This window comes from Rattus norvegicus, chromosome 20 (assembly GCF_036323735.1).
Source record: "Rattus norvegicus strain BN/NHsdMcwi chromosome 20, GRCr8, whole genome shotgun sequence".
NCBI lineage: Eukaryota > Metazoa > Chordata > Mammalia > Rodentia > Muridae > Rattus > Rattus norvegicus.
Genome location: NC_086038.1, coordinates 50423041 through 50442931, shown reverse-complemented (window position 1 = coordinate 50442931; position 19891 = coordinate 50423041). Strand labels below are relative to the sequence as shown.

Genomic DNA, 19891 nt, shown 5'->3' with positions numbered 1-19891 from the left:
GACCTTTTAGAATGAGAGGGGATACTGGGGTGCGATATTCTGTCCCAGAAGGGAAACTGCAAAGATTGTGAAGTTGTGACCGGTCAGCAGTTGACACTGACTTGCAGCCTCTTATGCTGGCCAAAGGCCATCAAGACAACGGACCCTAGGTCATTTAAACAAAACAGAATAGCACCATCTCTCAGGGCTGATCCCTTAACTTCTGCGGTTAACTGGCCCAAACCTGCTTTTGGGAATCAAGCCCTAAGTTCAAGAAACTTGAAACAGAAAATACACACTTTTTTTTCCTAAGTAAAAATTTATTTAACCAAATGACAATGTATGGGGTGAATTTGAACAAAAGACATACGCCTTCGATATAAAGTGAACATTACCCATGTAAACGTCATCTGAAAAGCTTCCTCTAACGTGTCCGCATAAAGCACTTGTGAAATTTGACATCTTAAAACTAGCCTGCAAGTTTAACAGGAAACCTATAAATGGCACTTACAATAAGTTTCTTTAAATGATAATACGTACACTGTCTCATCATTCCCGGCATGTTCCCAGAGGCTGTGATAAACAAAATATGGCTGCGGCCAGCGAGGGTGTTGTCTTGTGGGTAGCAGAACAGAAGCACAAATGTGTTCCAGCTTCCACAGAGCTGTCACCGCTGGAGACTGAGCTGAGTGGGTGGGAATTCCAGTCACTCTAGTTGGCGATAGCAAAGGGAGTTGGGAAGCAAGGAAGGGAAGGAGAAAGGAAACAGGCATAGCAGGGTCAAAGCAAATGGATTTCAATAAAAAGTGAGCCCTAAGGGTAGCTGGTGCCCTGGGGGTCTGTAGGAGAAGTGCACTAAGCCCTAAAGGCAGGACTGAGTAGCCAAGAGCCACCTTTTTCTAGCTGGGACATTTCCTGGAGGAAATGCCCCAACTTGAGTGTGCTGGGGACAAGGAAATACGCAGGTCCCCTCAGCTTTTCCTATAGATTTTCCAGCCTCCGTGTGCTCCTGTGTTTAGGGCTTCAGTGGGATCAGGCAGTGGAAACTAGTGGCTTTGACTAAAACAAGCCAACATACAAACTCAAAAAACAAACCAAAAGAACAACAATAACCCCCACAAAAATCTTCAGACGCACAGGCTCTGAGCCAGATCCTGCCTCTGACCCACATCAAGCATCGGTGCCTGCCTGTTAAAGTATAGCGGGGCGACTGGGCAGAGAGTTCAGAAAGCACGAATAGGTAACACAGAACCCATTATGACTAACGTACGCTAAATATAACTATGGATCTGTATAATTATCTGTGCTATCTGCTTTATAAATATAAATGTTCTGAGGGTTTTATTCTAAGTGACAGTCTCATTTTGGTATAAATATTATCCTCTAGAGGCCTGTAACTGACTTGATGTTTCATTAAACAAAGGTCGGGGACATAGCATAATTTCTGCAGAGCATTTTCTGAACATTATCTCGGGGCTAACCGAATGCTAAAATCAGAGGAAGCATCTCACAGGAGCCTGGCACAAACATCCTTTAATCTATTAATTTATGCTTTGAACAAAAATACACTTGCTTGTCTGTGTAAATGAATCTAAAGCTGTCCGTAGACCTAACCCTCGGAGCTCTTTCCCTGTCCTCTTTTCTGCTCCTTTGCAGTCAAGCCTGTGTGGCAGGGTTATTCAATGGCTTGGGCTCCTGTTCTCCAGTTGCCGTCTTCCTTGGAGGTATGTCTTTTAAAAACAGTTTCAAGTTTCGTACTCAGACTAAGTGGCTCTCTGAAGATCCCCCGCCACAAGATTCTGATCTCCGATATCGGTGACACTGATACACACGACGTTTCCAAGAGGAGAGCAAATGACTCTAAATTACCCGCTTTTAACTGCGTGCCTTTAAAACAGCTCCATTCCCCCGGCACTACAAATACCTCAGGTACATAGTCAGGCAGATCAGCAGAGGTAACCTTTTCTACTATCTGGGGTAGAAGAGTCCCCTGAAGCGCCACACATGAAGACTGGTGACAGCAGAATCCGATATTCCTGCCTTCTCAGGGGGTGTCGTTTGCAGAGCGACTGTAAATTAGCCTTATGTGTGGGCGAGCTAAGTAGTTTCGTGGAAATCGAGACCCACCCTATCACATCTTATGTGGGTTAATGGACAAAGTGTCCCCCTGGTTGACAGCGACAACCTTAAAGGCAAGGCTATGTTACCCGCCCCCCTTTCCTTCATTGTTTCAAGATTAAGAGCTGTCGAGTGAATTTTCCTTAGCTGTGGAACATGGGGAGGGGGAGTGTGGTGGGTGTTGCGTGTTGTTTTGAGCGGATGAAGTAAACGTGAATGACAAGACTATCACAGCCAATCAGTGGCCTCAGCTGGGTGGCTACATGCCACTGTCAGCTGAAACTAATGATTTGAACAAAGCCTCGTACATCCCTAAAAACATGGCTAGCAGGAAAGAAAGATCCTTACCAAGGCCTTCCTGGCAGTTCTCTTGTTGGATGCCTCAGGCCTCAGGTGAAACCTCTGCCCCATGGGTTTGCTCTTGACCACAGTTCTGGAATCAGCTGGCCCTTAAATAAATATTCTGTTGTTCTGAGACAAAAGTCTTGCTAAGTGACCCCAGGGGGACCTCAAACTCTTAGCGCTCCTACCTCAGCCTCCCAAGTGCTGGCATTAGGTGTGGACCGCAGTGTCTGGCTCGGGCCATCTGCTTCTGTCATCCCAGAAACAGGACGAAGGGCTAAGCTGAGTTTCAGTGCCCCCAGCCTGTCTTTGTTTCTTCTAAAGTGGGGCCTTTCCTGTATCTGAGCTTGTGGCTGAGATGGCCCCAAATGGCAAGAGAAAAAGTTTAGCTGAGAGTTGACACTGAGCTCAGAAATGCTTACGCTCACTCCAGGTCCAGGTTTCAGAGTCACCGATAAATGGCAGGGGATGAGGTCATTCACAGCTCATTCAGATCAAGGCAGTCACTGTTGAGCCATCTGCACCCAACCAGGAGGGTGGCCCCGGTGGGGGAAACACTTCAGCTCTTGGGGTGGGAAACAAGACCAGACAAGTGTTCACCTACTAAAATGTATCATGAAAAAGTCGACTGAACAAAAGGTAAACTTTTTAATGTCGTGTCAGCCTCAACTTTGGCTTACATCGCTAAGATGATCAAAACAACTACTCGTTCCAAATTCCCACGACAGGGGGGGGAAGCACACGTGAGAAAAGAGCCACAACTTAGAAAAATAAGCGAAAAGGCGATGTGTTGACAGCTTCAAGGTCAATTAAAACAATATTAATATATCTACTGCAAAAATACATGTCTGAAAATAGAGTGAGGTCTACTCAGAAGGCTCGGCTAGCACAAGGAGCTGGCTAGCGGGACAGGCAGCACTCAACTCCTGTCTGCGGCCGCCCCTCACTTCCCATCTGGCAGGACTGAAGCAAACCACCAAAGGTCATAGCAGAGTGTGGGTCTTCTGCTCCTCAGGTCAGCCTCTGTCGTGGTCGCCAGGTGCTGCTCAAGGCAACTGATGAGCGGGAGACACCGGCACAAAGACCTCATCGTCATCTTCTAGCCCTTCCTCGATTGGCTTCATCTTGGGAGAGGCTCGCTGCTGCGGGGAGGACATGGCTATAAAGAAACACAGATTGCAAACTGCTGAAGTCACGCCCTGCCCGACACCTGGGAGACCCTTTTGGGAACGCATCGCCCTCCAGGTCTCAATCAAGTGATTTAATGAGCAACTAAATTGGGAGTTGAGGGGACACACCGGAGAAGAACCTGCTACCTGTGCTTCGGTAGCGTGAGCCTCATAAACAGGCAGAATTTCCGGGGAATGTTCCAAGGTCTGATTCAGTTCACCTGCTCCACGGTAGTACCTTACGTCTGACTTCATCTGATTAATATTGGCCTCGGAGAGTTGTTTTAACAAATAGTTCCTTAAAGAACAATTGTTCTCCTAAACCACCAACTTTAACAGAAAACAGCCTAGGATGTCATTTCCTGCCACCACACGTTTCGTACTTCCTGGACGGAAGGATCACAGACATCAGGAGGAAGTGTCCAGCGGGAGAAACAGCGCTGGGGAAAGCGCACCCCCAGGGTCTTTGCGGATGACATTTGACCAAAGAGACAATTCATTCACTCTCTCATCCTCCCTACCAGGAATTCACGCTTGGTGGGGACATTGTACCACCTAAAGAGACGTAAGAATTTCAATTCTATTTCTCGTGTATGTGTGCGTGTGCATTTGTGCCAATGCATCATTTGGAAGTCGGGACAACCTACGTGAGTTGGTCCTTTCCCTCCAGCACATGGGTTGTGGGGCACCTGCTGAGACATCTTGGTGGCCCGAAAAGCAAGTTTTTATGACGTAGACTTTGAAGATGTGTGACAAACTGTTCACATAACAACACGAGCCCGAATTCCCTTCCTTCCATCGCTGCCTTCAAGGCCAAGATGCGTCCTTTAGGAGTCTCCGCCTGCCTCACCCTCCCACACCTGCGTACCCCTTTGTGCCTAGCCGCAGGGCTGGCGGTAGTCAGTCAGCCAGCTACTGCGGAACTGTGTTGGGGAAGGACAGTGGCTGACATTCAACTCTTCAAAGGCTTGGGGACAACAACGGGGTACAGAAGGACCTTAGACGAAGCAGGACTAGCCAAAGTGAAACTATACATGGTCGGTCGCTGCTGCTGAGTGACAGACAGCAAGCCTGCCCGGCACCGCGGATGACTAACTACCGAGGAGCAGCAGGCAGGGACCAGGTATGTCTCAGGCTGCTCCTGAGGGGAAGGCAGTACTGGCGGGGGTGGGGGAGGGGGAAGATGCTTTGTACTTAGCCATGACACATGAGCAGCGCCTTAAGAGATAAAGGCCACGTGACCTGTGGTCAACTCCAGGGACCGCTGCCCACTGTGCTGCCCCCTAGCAGTGTGACTGGGTAGGGCCCTTCGCTTCTTTGTGAAATAAGCTAGTATTAGTTAGGATCCTGCTGACTGACAAGTTCTTAGGAGGCGCATGCGATCTCTAAGTTCTTAGATCAGTACGGGGAAATAGAACGCTCGCCTTGTTAATGTTTGTGAGAACACAAATCAATGGAGCCCCTGGAGGTCAGCGGTCTAAATGGAGATAATTATCAGGATCCATGCTCACACAGCAGTCTGTGTTCCGGCGTATCAGCTGCCGTGAGACTGTGTCTTTGCCATGGCTTCCATCGCAGCCTCTAGTTATGATGGAATCTCATGAAATATTAACTCGCGTTGAGAAATCCGCACTCTCATAAAACCCTAGGGCAGCACACTTAGGGGCATCAAACCCGATCGATAACACACGGCGAAGCCATGGCCGCAGAAGCGCGGGCAAACACGCCCAGCTCGCCTTGACAGAAGTGGGGCTAACTGATCGGACTCCTCAGGCCCAGTTATCACGCCAGGGATGACGGTCTATGAGACATCATGAAACAGCCCGAATGGGATGAGTCTCTCCACCGTTCAACCCGATCTCTGGCATCATAGAGATCAGGGGCTCATAGAGAAAACAATGTAGCCTCCGATGTTCCGGTATAGCTGGAAATGGTCAGGGAAACCCTCCAAGAACTTCCGGCTCTTCTGGGAGCTTCTTACTCTGGTTCCGTAACGTGTTCTCTGGGTAACATTAAAGGGTCAGGCCTGGCTGTCTACAGCTGTTAGACAGCACCAGAGGAGGCCTAAGCCCCACGAACTCACTGCTTTTCAAATGCATCCTAGCTTTTCTTTCCCTGTCTCTCCACACTTTTCTCTCTGGAATGGCCCCTCCCTACCTCCTTACCTGCCCAGTTTCTATCCGTTCTTTGTAGAGTTCCTCCGGGCCCTTCCTAATTCCTTCTATCATCTGCACATTAATTCCGCATCACACTATGGGTTCCCCTACAGGAAAACATTTAAGTCTCTGGTCTTGACCACTACATATGAAGTCTGTGCTGTGCTGGTGGCAGGAAACAGGATGGACCTTTGTGGCTGGGTGCTTGGGTCCTCTCCTGCCCTCACTGCTGGGCACTAGGACCCCACCCTCACCGCTGGGCACTAGGACCCTCCCTCACCGCTGGGCACTAGAACCCTCCCTCACTGCTGGGCACTAGGACCCTTCCTCACTGCTGGACACTAGGACCCTCCCTCACCGCTGGGCACTAGGACCCCACCCTCACTGCTGGGCACTAAGACCCTCCCTCACCACTGGGCACTAGGACCCTCCCTCACCACTGGGCACTAGGACTCTTCCTCACTGCTGGTCACTAGGACCCTCCCTCACTGCTGGGCACTAAGACCCTCCCTCACCGCTGGGCACTAGGACCCTCCCTCACTGCTGGACACTATGACCCTCCCTCACTGATGGACACTAGGACCCCGCCCTCACTGCTGGTAACTAGGACCCCATCCTCGCTGCTGGTAACCAGGACCCCACCCTCATTGCTGTGCACTAAGACCCCACCCTCTCTGCTGGACACTAGGACCCTCCCTCACTGCTGGGCACTACGACCCTCCCTCACCATTGGGCACTAGGACCCCGCCCTCTCTGCTCGGCACTAGGACCCTCCCTCACTGGTATTGGAAGACTAATGTGACATTGCTTAGCACATGACCAACAACTCTCTCTCTAAAGAAAATGTCAGTAAGTAGGGCTTCACAGGACCATCAATGCCAACGCCTTCTCATTCTCTCTGCCAGAAGAGAGTGACTGGAAGTTGTCAGCTGTGGCTTAGATCCTGGAGCACAAGGCGCTGGGCATGGCAGTGTGCACCTAGTGCCAGCACCTGGGCGGCTGAGGCAGGACAGTTGTGAGTGCAAGGTCAGCCTGGAATACATGGTAAGGATCAGATCAGTCACACACCTATTCCCTACCCTGACACACACAGACACACACAGACACACACACACACACACACACATACAGACACACAGACACACACACAGACACACACAGAGACACACACATACAGACACATACATATAGACACACAGACACACATACACATATATACATACACACAGACATACATACACAGGCATACACAGACATACATACAGACACACACACATACAGACACATACATATAGACACACAGACACACACACGCACACACACACATACAGACACATACATATAGACACACAGACATATATACAGACACACAGACATACATACAGACACACACACACACACGGAGAACTAAACGTGCAGATCCAGTCTGATTTATGTAATCCTCAGGACTCAAACCAGTCTTCAGAGCAGTGTGATATCCCCACAGACAGCACCACACTAGCGTCTCTCCACCATCTTCACAGACAAATGAAGATGACCTGAGATTATCTGAATGGGTAAGGGCTCCGCTCCTCCCCCAGGGAGGGAACCTTTGGACAGACATTCTAGAAGGACAAACCGGGTGCCCTGACAGCCTGACAAGGCTCAACATGCGCACAGAACTCTGAGACTACATAGTTTGTTTATCCTCCGACTTTGGTGGCTGAGTTTGAGAGTGTCACACAGCTCAGTCCTCCGGCAATGCCCCTTCTTTGTGTCTCTGCCATGGCTGACAAACACTGAAGAGAGACAAGCTGATTACTGCCCCAGGTCCTCTCAGCTGCCCGCTCCTGGCTAGGAATCAAAGCCACAGAACTCGCTCTCTCTTGCCAACCACCTCAGCCCGGCTTCCGGTGGCCAGGCTGACGCTGAGGCTCACCAGGCTGTCACAGTCATCATTGACAGGGTCACCTGGCCTGGCCTATGAATCAAGAAGGCTAGCTTTGAAGAGGGAGGAGGTCACCTGGTGCCTAGAGGGGCTCTCAGACCCACAGGGAGACCCCCAGGTTAGGGGAAGACTCACTGGCCAATGCCACACTGTTGTAAGTTACTTTCTTGCCCCTTAAATCTAAAACCACTTGAGAGTATCAGGAAAAAGAAACCCATGAGGGGTTATCACACGCCAAGGAAGCTATATTACATTTTAGAAGTTGAGCCTCAATACATTCTTCCTACCAGCTTGACAGGCTCTGCATTAATTGTCTGCACCGAGGCTTCCCAGGCGTCTGCCCAGAAGGCCCACCCGCCTTACATATGTGGGAAAGCTATGGAGGCTGAGGGGGTCCAGTGGGACATATCATTTCTCAAGTGCCTTTTCTTGTTACCTGCATCCTTCAAAGACATTGGTTCATACCAATCTCTATGACGCTTTCCTATTCCAAATTGCGGGGACGGGGAACGATTCTTCTACAGCCATAAAAGTTCTAGGAAATAGATTCTTGCACTTTCTTGTTTAAACTACATTCATAGTTGTGAGAGAGGGTCTTAGCTATAAAATATGGCCAGGAAGAGATCATTTAATTAATGTTTTTACTATTAGTGTCTAATAGTAACGATTACCGTCTAATCTGTTGCACTGTGGCTACTAGGTAGCAGCTTAGTATAAAAGCATGTGAAATAGACTCCAGCTGGACTGCATGCGCCCCAGACGGCATCAAACCATATAGTTACATGAAAGGTTACCTTCAGGTGGTAACAGATCCCTGTCAGCAGAATTCCACACCCTTTCCCATAAACACCCAATTCACGGAGAAGGTACGGGCAGAGGGGCACCGTGGTTGTGACTGGACCTGGGTTTGCAGACTCGGGGAGAAGAGAGAACTGTCGGTCTGGGTTGTACTCCCAAGCACAGAAGGAAAACCATGGCACAGGTGGAGGACCTGAGGCTCAGACACATCCTGACCCCAACAGCGGACACCTCCACTTGTGCCAGACACCGGAGAGCAAGGGCAGCAACTCTCAGCAAACCTGTTCTGACTGCGGCTGCTGCCTCCCAGTGGGGACCAGAGCACACCACACCGTGAGGTCCCAATGCGTCCTTACAGGGTCTGTACCAATGGAGACATGCTGTGGACACAGGCGCCGTCCTCCGCACACCCTCTTCTGTCTTCCTAAAATCCTCAGGTAGAGCCGCAGGACTTTTAATGTGTGGATCAGCTGGGGCAGTCAAAGCCAGGGAGAAGTCAGCGAGGGAAATTCCATGTGTCAGAACTCTGTGCCTATTAAAGTTCATTTCTATTTCAGTACGCTTATAATTACACCAGGGCCCAAGGGCCTTTCCCGGGATGAGAGTAAACACGATTAGCTGTTCTCAGATCCAGAGTGAAGGTCACGCCTGCCACCCGGGATGAGGAAGAGGCCACAAGTCTGAGCTGCAAAGGGGTTCTACTCTTCCGTTGGTAGTCTGTCTAGAGACTCCTCTCGGGTTGAGAGGCAGTTTTCTAAAGGCATGACGCTCTTGTCATCTGTCAGATGTGACGCTCTTGGTGGTTCCTCTTCCCCTGTTAACTCTCACGACATCCTCTTAGTTGTTTTCCGAGTGTTATTATGTTTTACCATCTGGCCAACTGCTCTAGTGAGGAAAGCCAATTAAAAAACTTTACAAGGGTTAGGACTTTAATTAGATTATGCGATTTTTGATGACTAGTGATGAGGAAGGACTTAAAGGTTTCCCCCCCACCCAGGGAAGAATTATCATTTATTTTCTGCCTCTATTTATTTATAGACACCGGATCCCTTTCTTTCCCCCTCCCCACGTTTCTCCTACCTCTTCTGCTCCCCCTTCCTTTGCTCCCTCCCTCCTTGGCTTGGGGATCAAACCCAGCTCTAATGCTAGCCAAGTCCTCTATGAGGTACAGCCTCAGCCCTACATAGTTGTTGCTGATTGAGGGGTTTGAATTGAGCCTTTCTGCACAGTACTATTGAAAGGTGGCTGTGGTCTTTACACCCATTTTTCCCCTAAAGGATTCAGCCATGACACCAGGGAACTCAGGGCAAGGACTAGGGAGAGAAGCCAGGACAGAAGAGGCTAGTGGCTCTCAGGAAAAGCTTCCTCTGGTCCAAAGGATCCTTCTCAGGGCACTCCCTGACCAGATGGCTGGGTGGTCAGATCCCCAGCCACGTGGCACCAGGGTGAGCAGCAGGAATCCCATAGCCCCTTTGGCCTGTGAGGCTGAGGAAGGACTGGTTCCAGGTTCCAGGGCAACAGCCCTGCCACACCTCTGAGAGCGACTGTACCAGAGGAGGCTGGAGGCTGGCTCTGGGATAAGGTCTCGAGAAAAAGGATGTGGATTTGGCTGAGGAGAGTGGGGATAACAGAATGGGAGAGGTGGGGATAAGGAGAAATGGCAACAGAAATTGCCACAAAACAGCACGGCTCCCACCCAGGGACCACAAGAAACAGTAAGAACTGAAGGGACAGGCTGACTGGGAAGCTGGCAGACACACTAGACCGTGTACAATGTGTTCTCTTATAACCTTCCTGGCAGGAGGAAGTGGTTCACAAGAGACACCTGTGTCCTTTCTTTTGGCTAACAGACCACGGAGACAACGAACCCTGAGACATTGGAATTTTCCCAGAGGCGGCATGCTAGGGCAAAGGAAAAGGCGGTGGCCCCACCAACCAGAGGAAAGGGAGTTCATGCATTTGACAATTTGTCAGGCCATCCTACAGGAGAAACTGGGGCCAAGGAGACGAAGATGCTTATTCCACACTCTGACCTGAACTGTGAGTGCCTCCTGCTCTCTCCTTAAACCTAAACCTCCTAGGCCAGGGCGCAAAGGAGACCTAAGAGGTGTCACTGGACTGCTCCCTACTCTTCCCAATGTGACAGCACTAAGGAACCCTCCCGCCTAGGCTTTTCAGTGTGAACTGAGGGCAGGGACCCAAGCGAGTGCAGCTTGTCAGGACTCGAGGACCCAGACTCTGACCCTGACACCCTCCGAGCCCCTGACCCCACTCATTTCTCCCCTCCCTGCTAACGGTCTCAAGGGAAATCAAGGCAGCACAACGGCTTGAGAGTGAAAACACCGAGTGTGCTGTAGCACACAGGGGCAGTGAGGCAGGATGGGGAGCCTCTGGTGTTCCTGTACAGTAGAGAAGCTACAGCTAACCGTGTACCAAAAACTGTGAAGTGGCCAGAAGAGAGGACTGAGAAGCTCTTAACCCAGACACAGGATAAATACTGGAATTGGTGGCTCTCACCCTTCCTCACGCTGTGACCCTCTAATACAGTCCCTCTTGCTGTGCCGACCCCCAACTGTGAAATTACTTTGTCGCTACTCAGTAACTATTAAGTTTGCTACTGTCGTGAATCGTAATGTAAATATCTGATATGCAAGGTATCTGGTATGTGACCCCTGAGGGGGTCACAATGCACGGTTTGAGAACAGTTGACTTAAGGTGAAAGCCAATCCCATTGTACGCGTGCACACTGCCCATAAAACTAGACAGATGTGGGGCTGGAGAGATGGCTCAGTGGTTAAGAGCACTGACTGCTCTTCCAAAGGTCCTGAGTTCAAATCCCAGCAACTACATGGTGCCTCACAACCATCTGTAATGAGATCTGATGCCCTCTTCTGGTGTGTCTGAACAGCTACAGTATACTTATATATAATAAATAAACAAATCTAAAAAAAAAAACTAGATAGAGGTGACATGTCAATCAAAAATAAATCTTAGGTGACACACAGCTGTAACGCCAGAACTAAGTAGGTGGAGGCAGGAGATCAAGAGGTGAACTTTATCTACACAGAGGGTTTGAGGCCAGGAATGGCTATGTGACCCTGCCTCAGCAAACAAAGTACCCCCAAGCTCCTCCAAACTACCCAAATGTTTTACAGTTTACGGGATAATTTTATATTATGTACAAAAGGAACATAATACTATACTTGATAGTACAAGTACAGATCTCAAAAAGTAATCACCTACTGCCTGGTTCTGCACAAACTACAATGCCAGTGTTTCCAAGCAGGGTAGATTTAGCTGTAGTTATGAAAGAGACCACACAGCAACCATGAGAATTTCGGAATAAAGCCAGGCTGCACAACCGTCTGAAAGGAGGGACCGGAAAGGTTTGCCGTGCCGGTCACTTTCTTCACTGTTCCGGTAAAAATACACAACGGCAAGTTAAGGCGAGAAGAGCTGACTTTGCCTCCTGGTTAGGGAGAGATAGTCTACGGTGCTGCAGAAGGCGCAGTGGCCGGAGTCAGAGGCCGCTTCCAAAGTCAGGAAGCCGAGGGAAGACGGAAAATGGGGCTAAACCACAGAGACTCAAGGACGCGCTTTCTCCCGTGAGGCTCTGGCTCTCACGGGTTCTACAACCTTCCAAGCCAGAGTTGGGAAGCGCATGCTCAGACCCTAGAACCTCCGGAAGAGGGTTCCGTATGGAACCACAAGGGATAGGGGTGCCATCCCGTTACTGGACACTCGGAGAGAAAGGGGAGGGAAGTCTGAATGTATTACTTGATTCTCCAAACAATAGAACCGTGGACTCGGAACAAGAAAATCCATTGGCATTACGGAGCTGAGCAGCAAGGGCAAGGGGTTAGAAGTGAGCCAGGTTAGGTCGGAAGAGGCTGCGAATGACTAAACCAACAGATAACAGCCGATTATTGAGCACGGTGAACAGTGGTTTCCGAGGAGAAGACGACTTTTTTTTTTTTTTTTTTTTTTGTTCTTTTTTTCGGAGCTGGGGACCGAACCCAGGGCCTTGCGCTTCCTAGGCAAGCGCTCTACCACTGAGCTAAATCCCCAACCCCACGACTTTTTATTCTAAGATTCTCTCATCTGCTATATAATATCTATGTCTGAATGATAACCCAATTTCCTTTTCTTAGCTCAGGCTAGCCTCCACCTTGCTATCCTTCTGTCTCTACCTCGAGTTCTGGGGTTACAGGCACGCACATCTGGTTGCTTTAAATGTTTTTCTTTTCTTTTAATTATCTTTTTTATTTTATGTAACCAGAAGAGGGCATCGTATCTCCTTACAGATGGTTGTGAGCCACCATGTAGTTGCTGGAAATTGAACTCAGGACCTCTGGATGAGCAGACAGTGCTCTTAACCACTGAGCCATCTCTCCAGCCCTAAATGTTTTTATTTAATTAAATGGAGTCAGAGAGGAGGCTTTTAAAGTGTATGCGTTTGTGTGCATGTACTGTTTGCTAGGTGTATAGTGTATAGACATGTTTGTGTGTGTGCACAATACATACGTGTGAAGGTGAGCGATTAAACTCTGGGTGTCCTCCCTGAATGGAGACATCAATAAAGATACGAATGTGGAAGAGGGGAATCTCACGGATGCAACAACTAGACAAAGAACAACAGGTGGATGAAGAAGAATGCCGGGAGAGGAAGAACGAATCTTTCACAGGAATGAGCCCTCTAATTGGTTATCCAAAGCCCAGTGGTCAGTGCTGAAATCATATATGTACAAGCAACACCAAAGGAACTCAGAAGGTGTATCTATAACTCATTAGTAAATATCAATGGATATGTATAGTAATATACTTATATATCAATGATAATTAAATATAAAGAGAACATGAATTTTCTGGGCTGGGCACAGAAGTTGGAGGGAAGAAAGTGGAGGAGAAAGATGCAATTATAATTGAAAACAACAATAGATATTTATGGGGCTGGAGAGATGGCTCAGCGGTTAAGAGCACTGACTGCTCTTCCAGAGGTCCTGAGTCCAATTCCCAGCAACCACATAGTGGCTCAGAACCATCCGTAACGGGATCCGATGCCTTTTTCTGGTGTGCTTGAAAAAAGCTACAGTGTGCTCATATAAATAAAATAAATAAATCTTTAAAAACGAAGTCTTAAGGGGTTGGGGATTTAGCTCAGTGGTAGAGCGCTTACCTAGGAAGCGCAAGGCCCTGGGTTCAGTCCCCAGCTCCGAAAAAAAAGAACCAAAAAAAAACAAAAAAACAAAAAAACGAAGTCTTAATAGATACTTAATAAAGGGGCTGGAGATATGGCTTACTTGTTAAAAGCTGCTTATGGCTGCTCTTCCAGCAGACCTGTGTTTAATTCCTAGAACCCAGGCACCGAAAAACTGCCTGTAAGCCCAGTATCAAGGGCTCAGATGCCCTCTTCTGACTCCTGAGGGCGCTGCACACACATAGTATACAGACATAACTGCAGGTAGAATATCCATACACACAAAATAAAATAAAATTTAAAATCCCTCCAAAAAAAAAAAAAAACCATTGGCTGTCTTTTTCCATCACTTTATATTATTTTTAGTTTTTTGAAACTGCTTTTCCAACGTGCGCGCGTGCACGCGTGCGCGCATGCGCAATTCATGGAGCCAAGGAAAAGGCCCCGAGCACCTCTTCTACCACTCTTCACTCTATTTCGTTGAGGCAGTGTTTCTGGAGCTTTTGGTTTCTAGACCGACATTCTACGGAGGTCTGATGTCTACCCACCTTGTCTTTTGAGACGGACTCTCTCACTGAACCAGTTGGCTAAGCTGACTGGTCAGCAGTCTCTCAGGACCTGGCTGTTAGCGCCCCCGCAGCTCCGGGGTTACTGACGTGCATTGCCAATGCGGGCTTTTTAACATGGGTGTCGAGGTCCAGACTCAGGTCCGCATTCCTGCACAGCGTACACCACCGACTGAAGCATCTCTCCATCGCGCCTCTGGACCTTCTCATTAAGAGGATTAACCGTGTCTCGCTACATGAAATCCTCCTATTGCTGCCCTACAGATTGAGAAGGTACTATGTGGGAATGGTGGCCACCCACTGGATGGAGGAGACAGGGGCCATGATGACACACCGCATGCCCTGCTGGCTGGGGTTCAAGCACGAGAGGTGAACATCACATGTCTCCATCCTAAAGGGACAACGAACACTTTTTCAAAACGTGCTGTAAGGACTCAACTAAATAAAAAAGTCAGGATACGCCGCCAGCTGATGCAGCAGATTAGAGGCCCTCGGGGAAGTTTAGGCTCAAACTGATAACACGGCAGCAGGATGAGGAGCAGCACAAGACCCTATACCGTATTTGGTCTCCTGATCACGGCCAGGTGACTTAACTTCCCCGAGCTGCTCCTTCCCCACCAGCAACACCGGGTGCTGTTCACCCACCCTTCAGCTCCTCCTGCTGCAGGTGCCTCCTGTCTGTCGCACCTGCCGTTTCGTTTCTCTGTATAATTTGCAAAGCCCCTGTTTATAAGTCTGCTGTTGTTACAAGTGGGCATGGCGATGAGCTTGAGTTGAACAGATGATTTCATGAAGCCAGCCTTGAAGCTGACAAGGCTTCTCTGGAATCTATTCTAGGCAATAGATTGATGAGCTCTCCTCGAGAAGCTCGATATGAAGGCCTCTGACTACCGTCTGCAGCCTGGAATACCAGGTGAGGAGAACCAAGCACGGCTGCACCGCTCGCTCCTGGGCTAGACTTCCTGGTGTACTTCCCAGATGCAAAGCAAAGGCCTTTCCTCAGTGAGAAATCTCTCTTTTTTTCCCCCCCCGGGGCTGGGGACCGAACCTAGGACCTTGTGCTTCCTAGGTAAGCGCTCTACCACTGAGCCAAATCCCCAACCCCTGAAATCTCTTATTTCACAGTATCTTTAACAGCATCATAAAAATTCAATTTCAGGGGGGAAAAAACGGTTTAAAATAACAAACTCATTCGAAGAAGAGTCCCAACTGATATTATCCAAAATATCTGGATTTGAATAACAGAAACTAAACAACTGTTATTTAACTTGTTAAAACGAATTCTGCAACTTTCCAGAAAATTCAGCAAGCTCCCTGTTGCTATGACAACGCCTGCACATGAGCACACTTACTAGTAACGTAATTGCCAATATGTTTCATCTGCGTGAGAGACAAAGAGGAAGACAGAGACTCTCAGCTACTACAGGAGGGAGGTGAAGTTGGAGGGCAAGATGGCGAGTTTCCCTTACAATGAGGCACACTGACCAAGCCAGCGGAGAGGAACCGGTTCACACTCACGCACAGGATGGCATTATGTCCACTTACACACTTTGGCTAGTCTGACCCCTCTCTTCCACCTCACAATTACACATGCAAACTTGAAGCACATCAAACAAAGCAATAAGGAGAGTTGAATGAGTTAACCGGATTCTGAGCTGCTGACTAACAACAAGACTGAATTTTCCTCCAGCACCCTTGAGTAAGTGACAGTTGGGAGCAGGACACAGAATCTATATGAGAGGGTACAGATCTTGCTGTGACTCTGGCTTTGGGATGTGTAGAAAAACATCTCAATCTAGGCAGTGGGAGTGGTGGTAATTTCACTGAAAGGGTTCAATTCAACTCTCTCTTCACCTCCCTGTGAACTGCATTTCTGCCTCGCCACACTTCTGCCTTGTAATGCTGTCAAGTATGCTTGTAGTCTTATACCACATCCTGGCCAAGATCTTTAAAAATAACGTCCCCGAGCTGGTCCATGCAAGTCCCAAGGCTTGAGCTACTGTTGGGTGGATGCACAAGACCATTGCTACCACCCCTGCATGACCTGATTAGCAGAATCACAGAATACAGGGAGTTCTGGAGCCCCCACACCCACCCCATCAAAGAAGCTAGTAGAATAACCACACGGGCATCACCTGAAGTGTGTTAAACTGTGGACCCCCAAGCAGGACGGCTGCATCAGGAGCGATCACACAATTCAGGAATGCGTAAGAATCAATGTTCTGGGACTGCAAAGAGTAGGTGGTAAAGGGTTCACCTGACATTCACGAAGCCCTGAGTTTAATCCCTAGCACTGCATGAAATCAGGTTTGGTGGCACTCACCTATAAATCCAGAATTTGGAAGGTGGAGGCAGGAGAAAGAATTCAAGGCCCGTCTGGGTTACCCATGACCCTGTCTCAAAAAATCAAAAACAAAAACCAACTAACCAGACAGACAAATAACCCGAAAGAATTAAAAAAGAAAGCAGTTTTATAGGTCAAAGAATTTTTAAAGGAGAAGAAGCAGGAAAGCCCCTAAACTATGAGACTGGACACAGATGGACACACGGACACCCCCCCCACACACACACACAAAACCTCTGCCCTAGATGACCTTAAACGCAGAGATCTCCTTGCCTTGGTCTCCTGGGATTCATGGCCACTGTGCCTCAAGATCTCCATGCCAAGATCCAGCTCAGAAATTTGTATCTTCTAGCCTCAAGATCAGGAAATGTCAGGTGCCACAACAAACATTCCATTGAACTGAAAGCTGCTTCTTCTTCTTTTTTTTTAAAGATTTATTTTTATTTATATGAGTACACTGCAGCTGTCTTCAGACACACATATCAGATTCCACTACAGATGGTTGTGAGCCACCTTGCAGTTGCTGGGAATTGAATTCAGGACCTCTGCAAGAGCAGTCAGTGCTCTTAACCACTGAGCCATCTCTCCAGCCCCATTTTGGGCTTCTAATGCCCTTAAACCAACAGGCTAAGAAAGGACTAGCAGTGTTAGGAGGGGTGATAGATCCAGATTACCAGGGGGAAACTGGATTGCCTCTCCATAATGGTGGTAAGGAGGATTATGTCTGGAGTGCAGGAGATCCCTTAGGGCGTCTCTTGGTACTACCATGTCCTGTGATTAAAGTCAATGGGAAACTGCAACAGCCTAATCCAAGCAGGATGACGAAGGACACAGACCCATCAGGAATGAAGGTGTGGGTCACCCCTCCAGGAAAAGAGCCAAGACCTGCTGAGGGGCTTGCAGAGAGTGGAGGAAACACAGAATGGCTAGTAGAGGAAGGGAGTTGTAAATACCAGCTAAGGCCACGTGACCAGTTGCAGAAAATTATAATTGCAGAGGATTATAAAGTAATATGAATGCTTCTGTTTTATTTTGTAAAGAATGCATTTGCCTTTTTTCCAATTTCTTTAACATCAATTGGTATTTGAGATACTATAAGAATGTTCCCAAGGGATGCTGTCCCATTGTAAATTTACAAATGCATTTTGAGATTGTATAAGGAATAGTTATATCATGTTAGGCGTACTCATGACCTTGTTATAGTTTCATTTGTGTCAAGTTGACAAGGGGTGGGTGGATTGTAGTGGCTATTCCTGGTTGTCAGCTTGACTGTATCTGGAATGAACTACGATCCAGAATTGGAAGGCTTGTCCGTGATCCTGATCTTGAGGCTGGAAGATACAAGTTTCTGACCTAGATCTTGGCATGGAGATCTTGAGGCAAAGTGGCTATGAACCCCGGGAGACTAAGGCAAGCAGATCTCTGAGTTCAAGGTCACCTGGGACAAAGCAAGCCCCAGATCCAGGCATGGTGGTTCACACCTTTAATCTGGGACTCACTTTCTGCTGGAGACCTACATAAGGACATTGGAAGAAGGAAGATCCTCTCTTCTTCACCTGCCTGCCTTGTGGGACTGAGCCACTGCTAGATCCTTGGACTTCCATTCACGGCTGCTTGCTGACCATTGTTGGGGAGTTGGACCACAGACTGTAAGTCATCAATAATTCCCTTACTATATAGACACTACCCGTAAGCTCTGTGACTCTAGAGAACCCTGACTAAGACACACTCCTACCTGTTGACATAGTAACTGCTCTGGCTGGTTCAGATCAACCAATCACAAAGCACCAGTTAGATGGTACGTGCCTCTTTTCCCCCTTTTAAAACAAATAATTTTGAAACTGAGCCTGTTTGAAAAAGGCAACTTCCCTGTTTCTAAAAACTATTCAAACTATTTATCAGGACATTGGGACGGACCTAAAAGGACAATGGCAACCTGTGAGAAGCAGAGCCAGAGGACAGAAAAAGGCTTCAAGGACCTGAATCAGATTTCAACAACTGCTCAAAGTTATACATTATCCACAGGTTTACCTGGCCCAGCCTCCACGGGCCAACTATCCAGCCCTCCAAGACTCACGGGGACAATCATGAGCTCTCCATCTTGCCTTAGCCCGGTTGCTTAAATCCCTCAGCTAGCTGGGATTGCATCCTGTGTCCTTGACCATCGACAAATCCCAGCCCTTTTATCTTTTCGGAAAGCTCGTGTTTTAACATTAGCTTCTATGCCCGTGGGGTAGTACGGCTTTTGCTGAGGACTAATTCGGTCTCGAAAGTGGTGAGCTTACATTCAAACCAGATCCCTAAATCTGTATCCCAGCAGGGACCGAGGTGAGATTTGACTACTGAGTTCTCAGACAGCACTAAGTACTACCAACAGCCTCACCTGAAAAGTTAATAGTCTCTGGGCTAGCACAGGGCACTGCCAAGGTACCGACTCTCCACTCTCACCAGCCCACAGGGGTGGCGCCGGCTAAATGGTACCCACTGTCAGTGGAACCCCAGGAACGTGCACCTGTCACTCTGGGGTAGAGCTTTAGAATGTCTTTCCTCTGACACAGGCATAGTAGCTTCCCTACAAGTGCTCCCTCTGGCCAGGTTCTGGAGAGCCTCGCGGAAGCCTCGAGTAGCCTAAATTAAGCCGCACTAGAATAAAGCACAGTCCTCTTTAGTTTCTTAGCTTGTTGGCCTTGAGGTCATCCCCTTTCTGTCCGCAGTGTGTTTCTATCTCTGCTCTGGTTTGGAGTTTGTATCTGAAGGAGTCAGAACTCTGCGTGGCATATGAAAAAGCCCAGTCAGTCCTTTCCCTTGTTTCTGACCAGCGGACGAGGCCTTAGGTAAAAAACACCCTTCCTACATTGTGGAAGACAGGATTCTATGTAAACCTCAATTCTTCCGGCCTAACTCCGTTGCTTCCTTGCCCTCCCTGTCTTGTTTAGAGGGACGCAGGTAAGCATCTGAGCCTAGCTGCTGCTTCAGTTCTTTCTACCTCATCTGAAATTTCTATGATTAATGTACGCGGGTTTTGTTCCAGTCTTCTTGTTAATCTATCTTGGGTAATTCTCAAGAAAAGCCAGAAGTGGGGGTTAGGGATTTAGCTCAGTGGTAGAGCGCTTGCCTAGCAAGCGCAAGGCCCTGGATTCGGTCCCCAGCTCCGAAAAAAAGAAAAAAAAAAAGCCAGAAGCAAACCCTAGAAAGGAAGGGGTGAAGTTGTCTCTCCCACATGCTAGTAATATGTCCTTGCAAATTCCAGCCCCTTCTCAGTGTGCAAACTTTAGAATGTTATCCACCTCATGTA

The 19891-nt window shown here is 48.3% G+C and overlaps 1 protein-coding gene across 4 annotated transcripts in view; it reads right to left on the bottom strand.

Moving 5' to 3' along the window:
* Nucleotides 1-278: 278 nt before the first annotated feature.
* Nucleotides 279-19891, bottom strand: part of Bves (blood vessel epicardial substance) — a 41043-nt gene continuing 21430 nt past the window's right edge. For 3 of the 4 annotated variants that reach the window (XM_039098919.2, XM_039098918.2, XM_039098917.2), the window contains one exon: nucleotides 279-3598. In XM_039098919.2, the coding sequence (XP_038954847.1) occupies nucleotides 3486-3598 (113 nt within the window). In that variant the 3' untranslated portion in view covers nucleotides 279-3485. The remainder of the gene's footprint in view (nucleotides 3599-19891) is intronic. The other variant, NM_001077590.2, reaches the window with a different exon arrangement.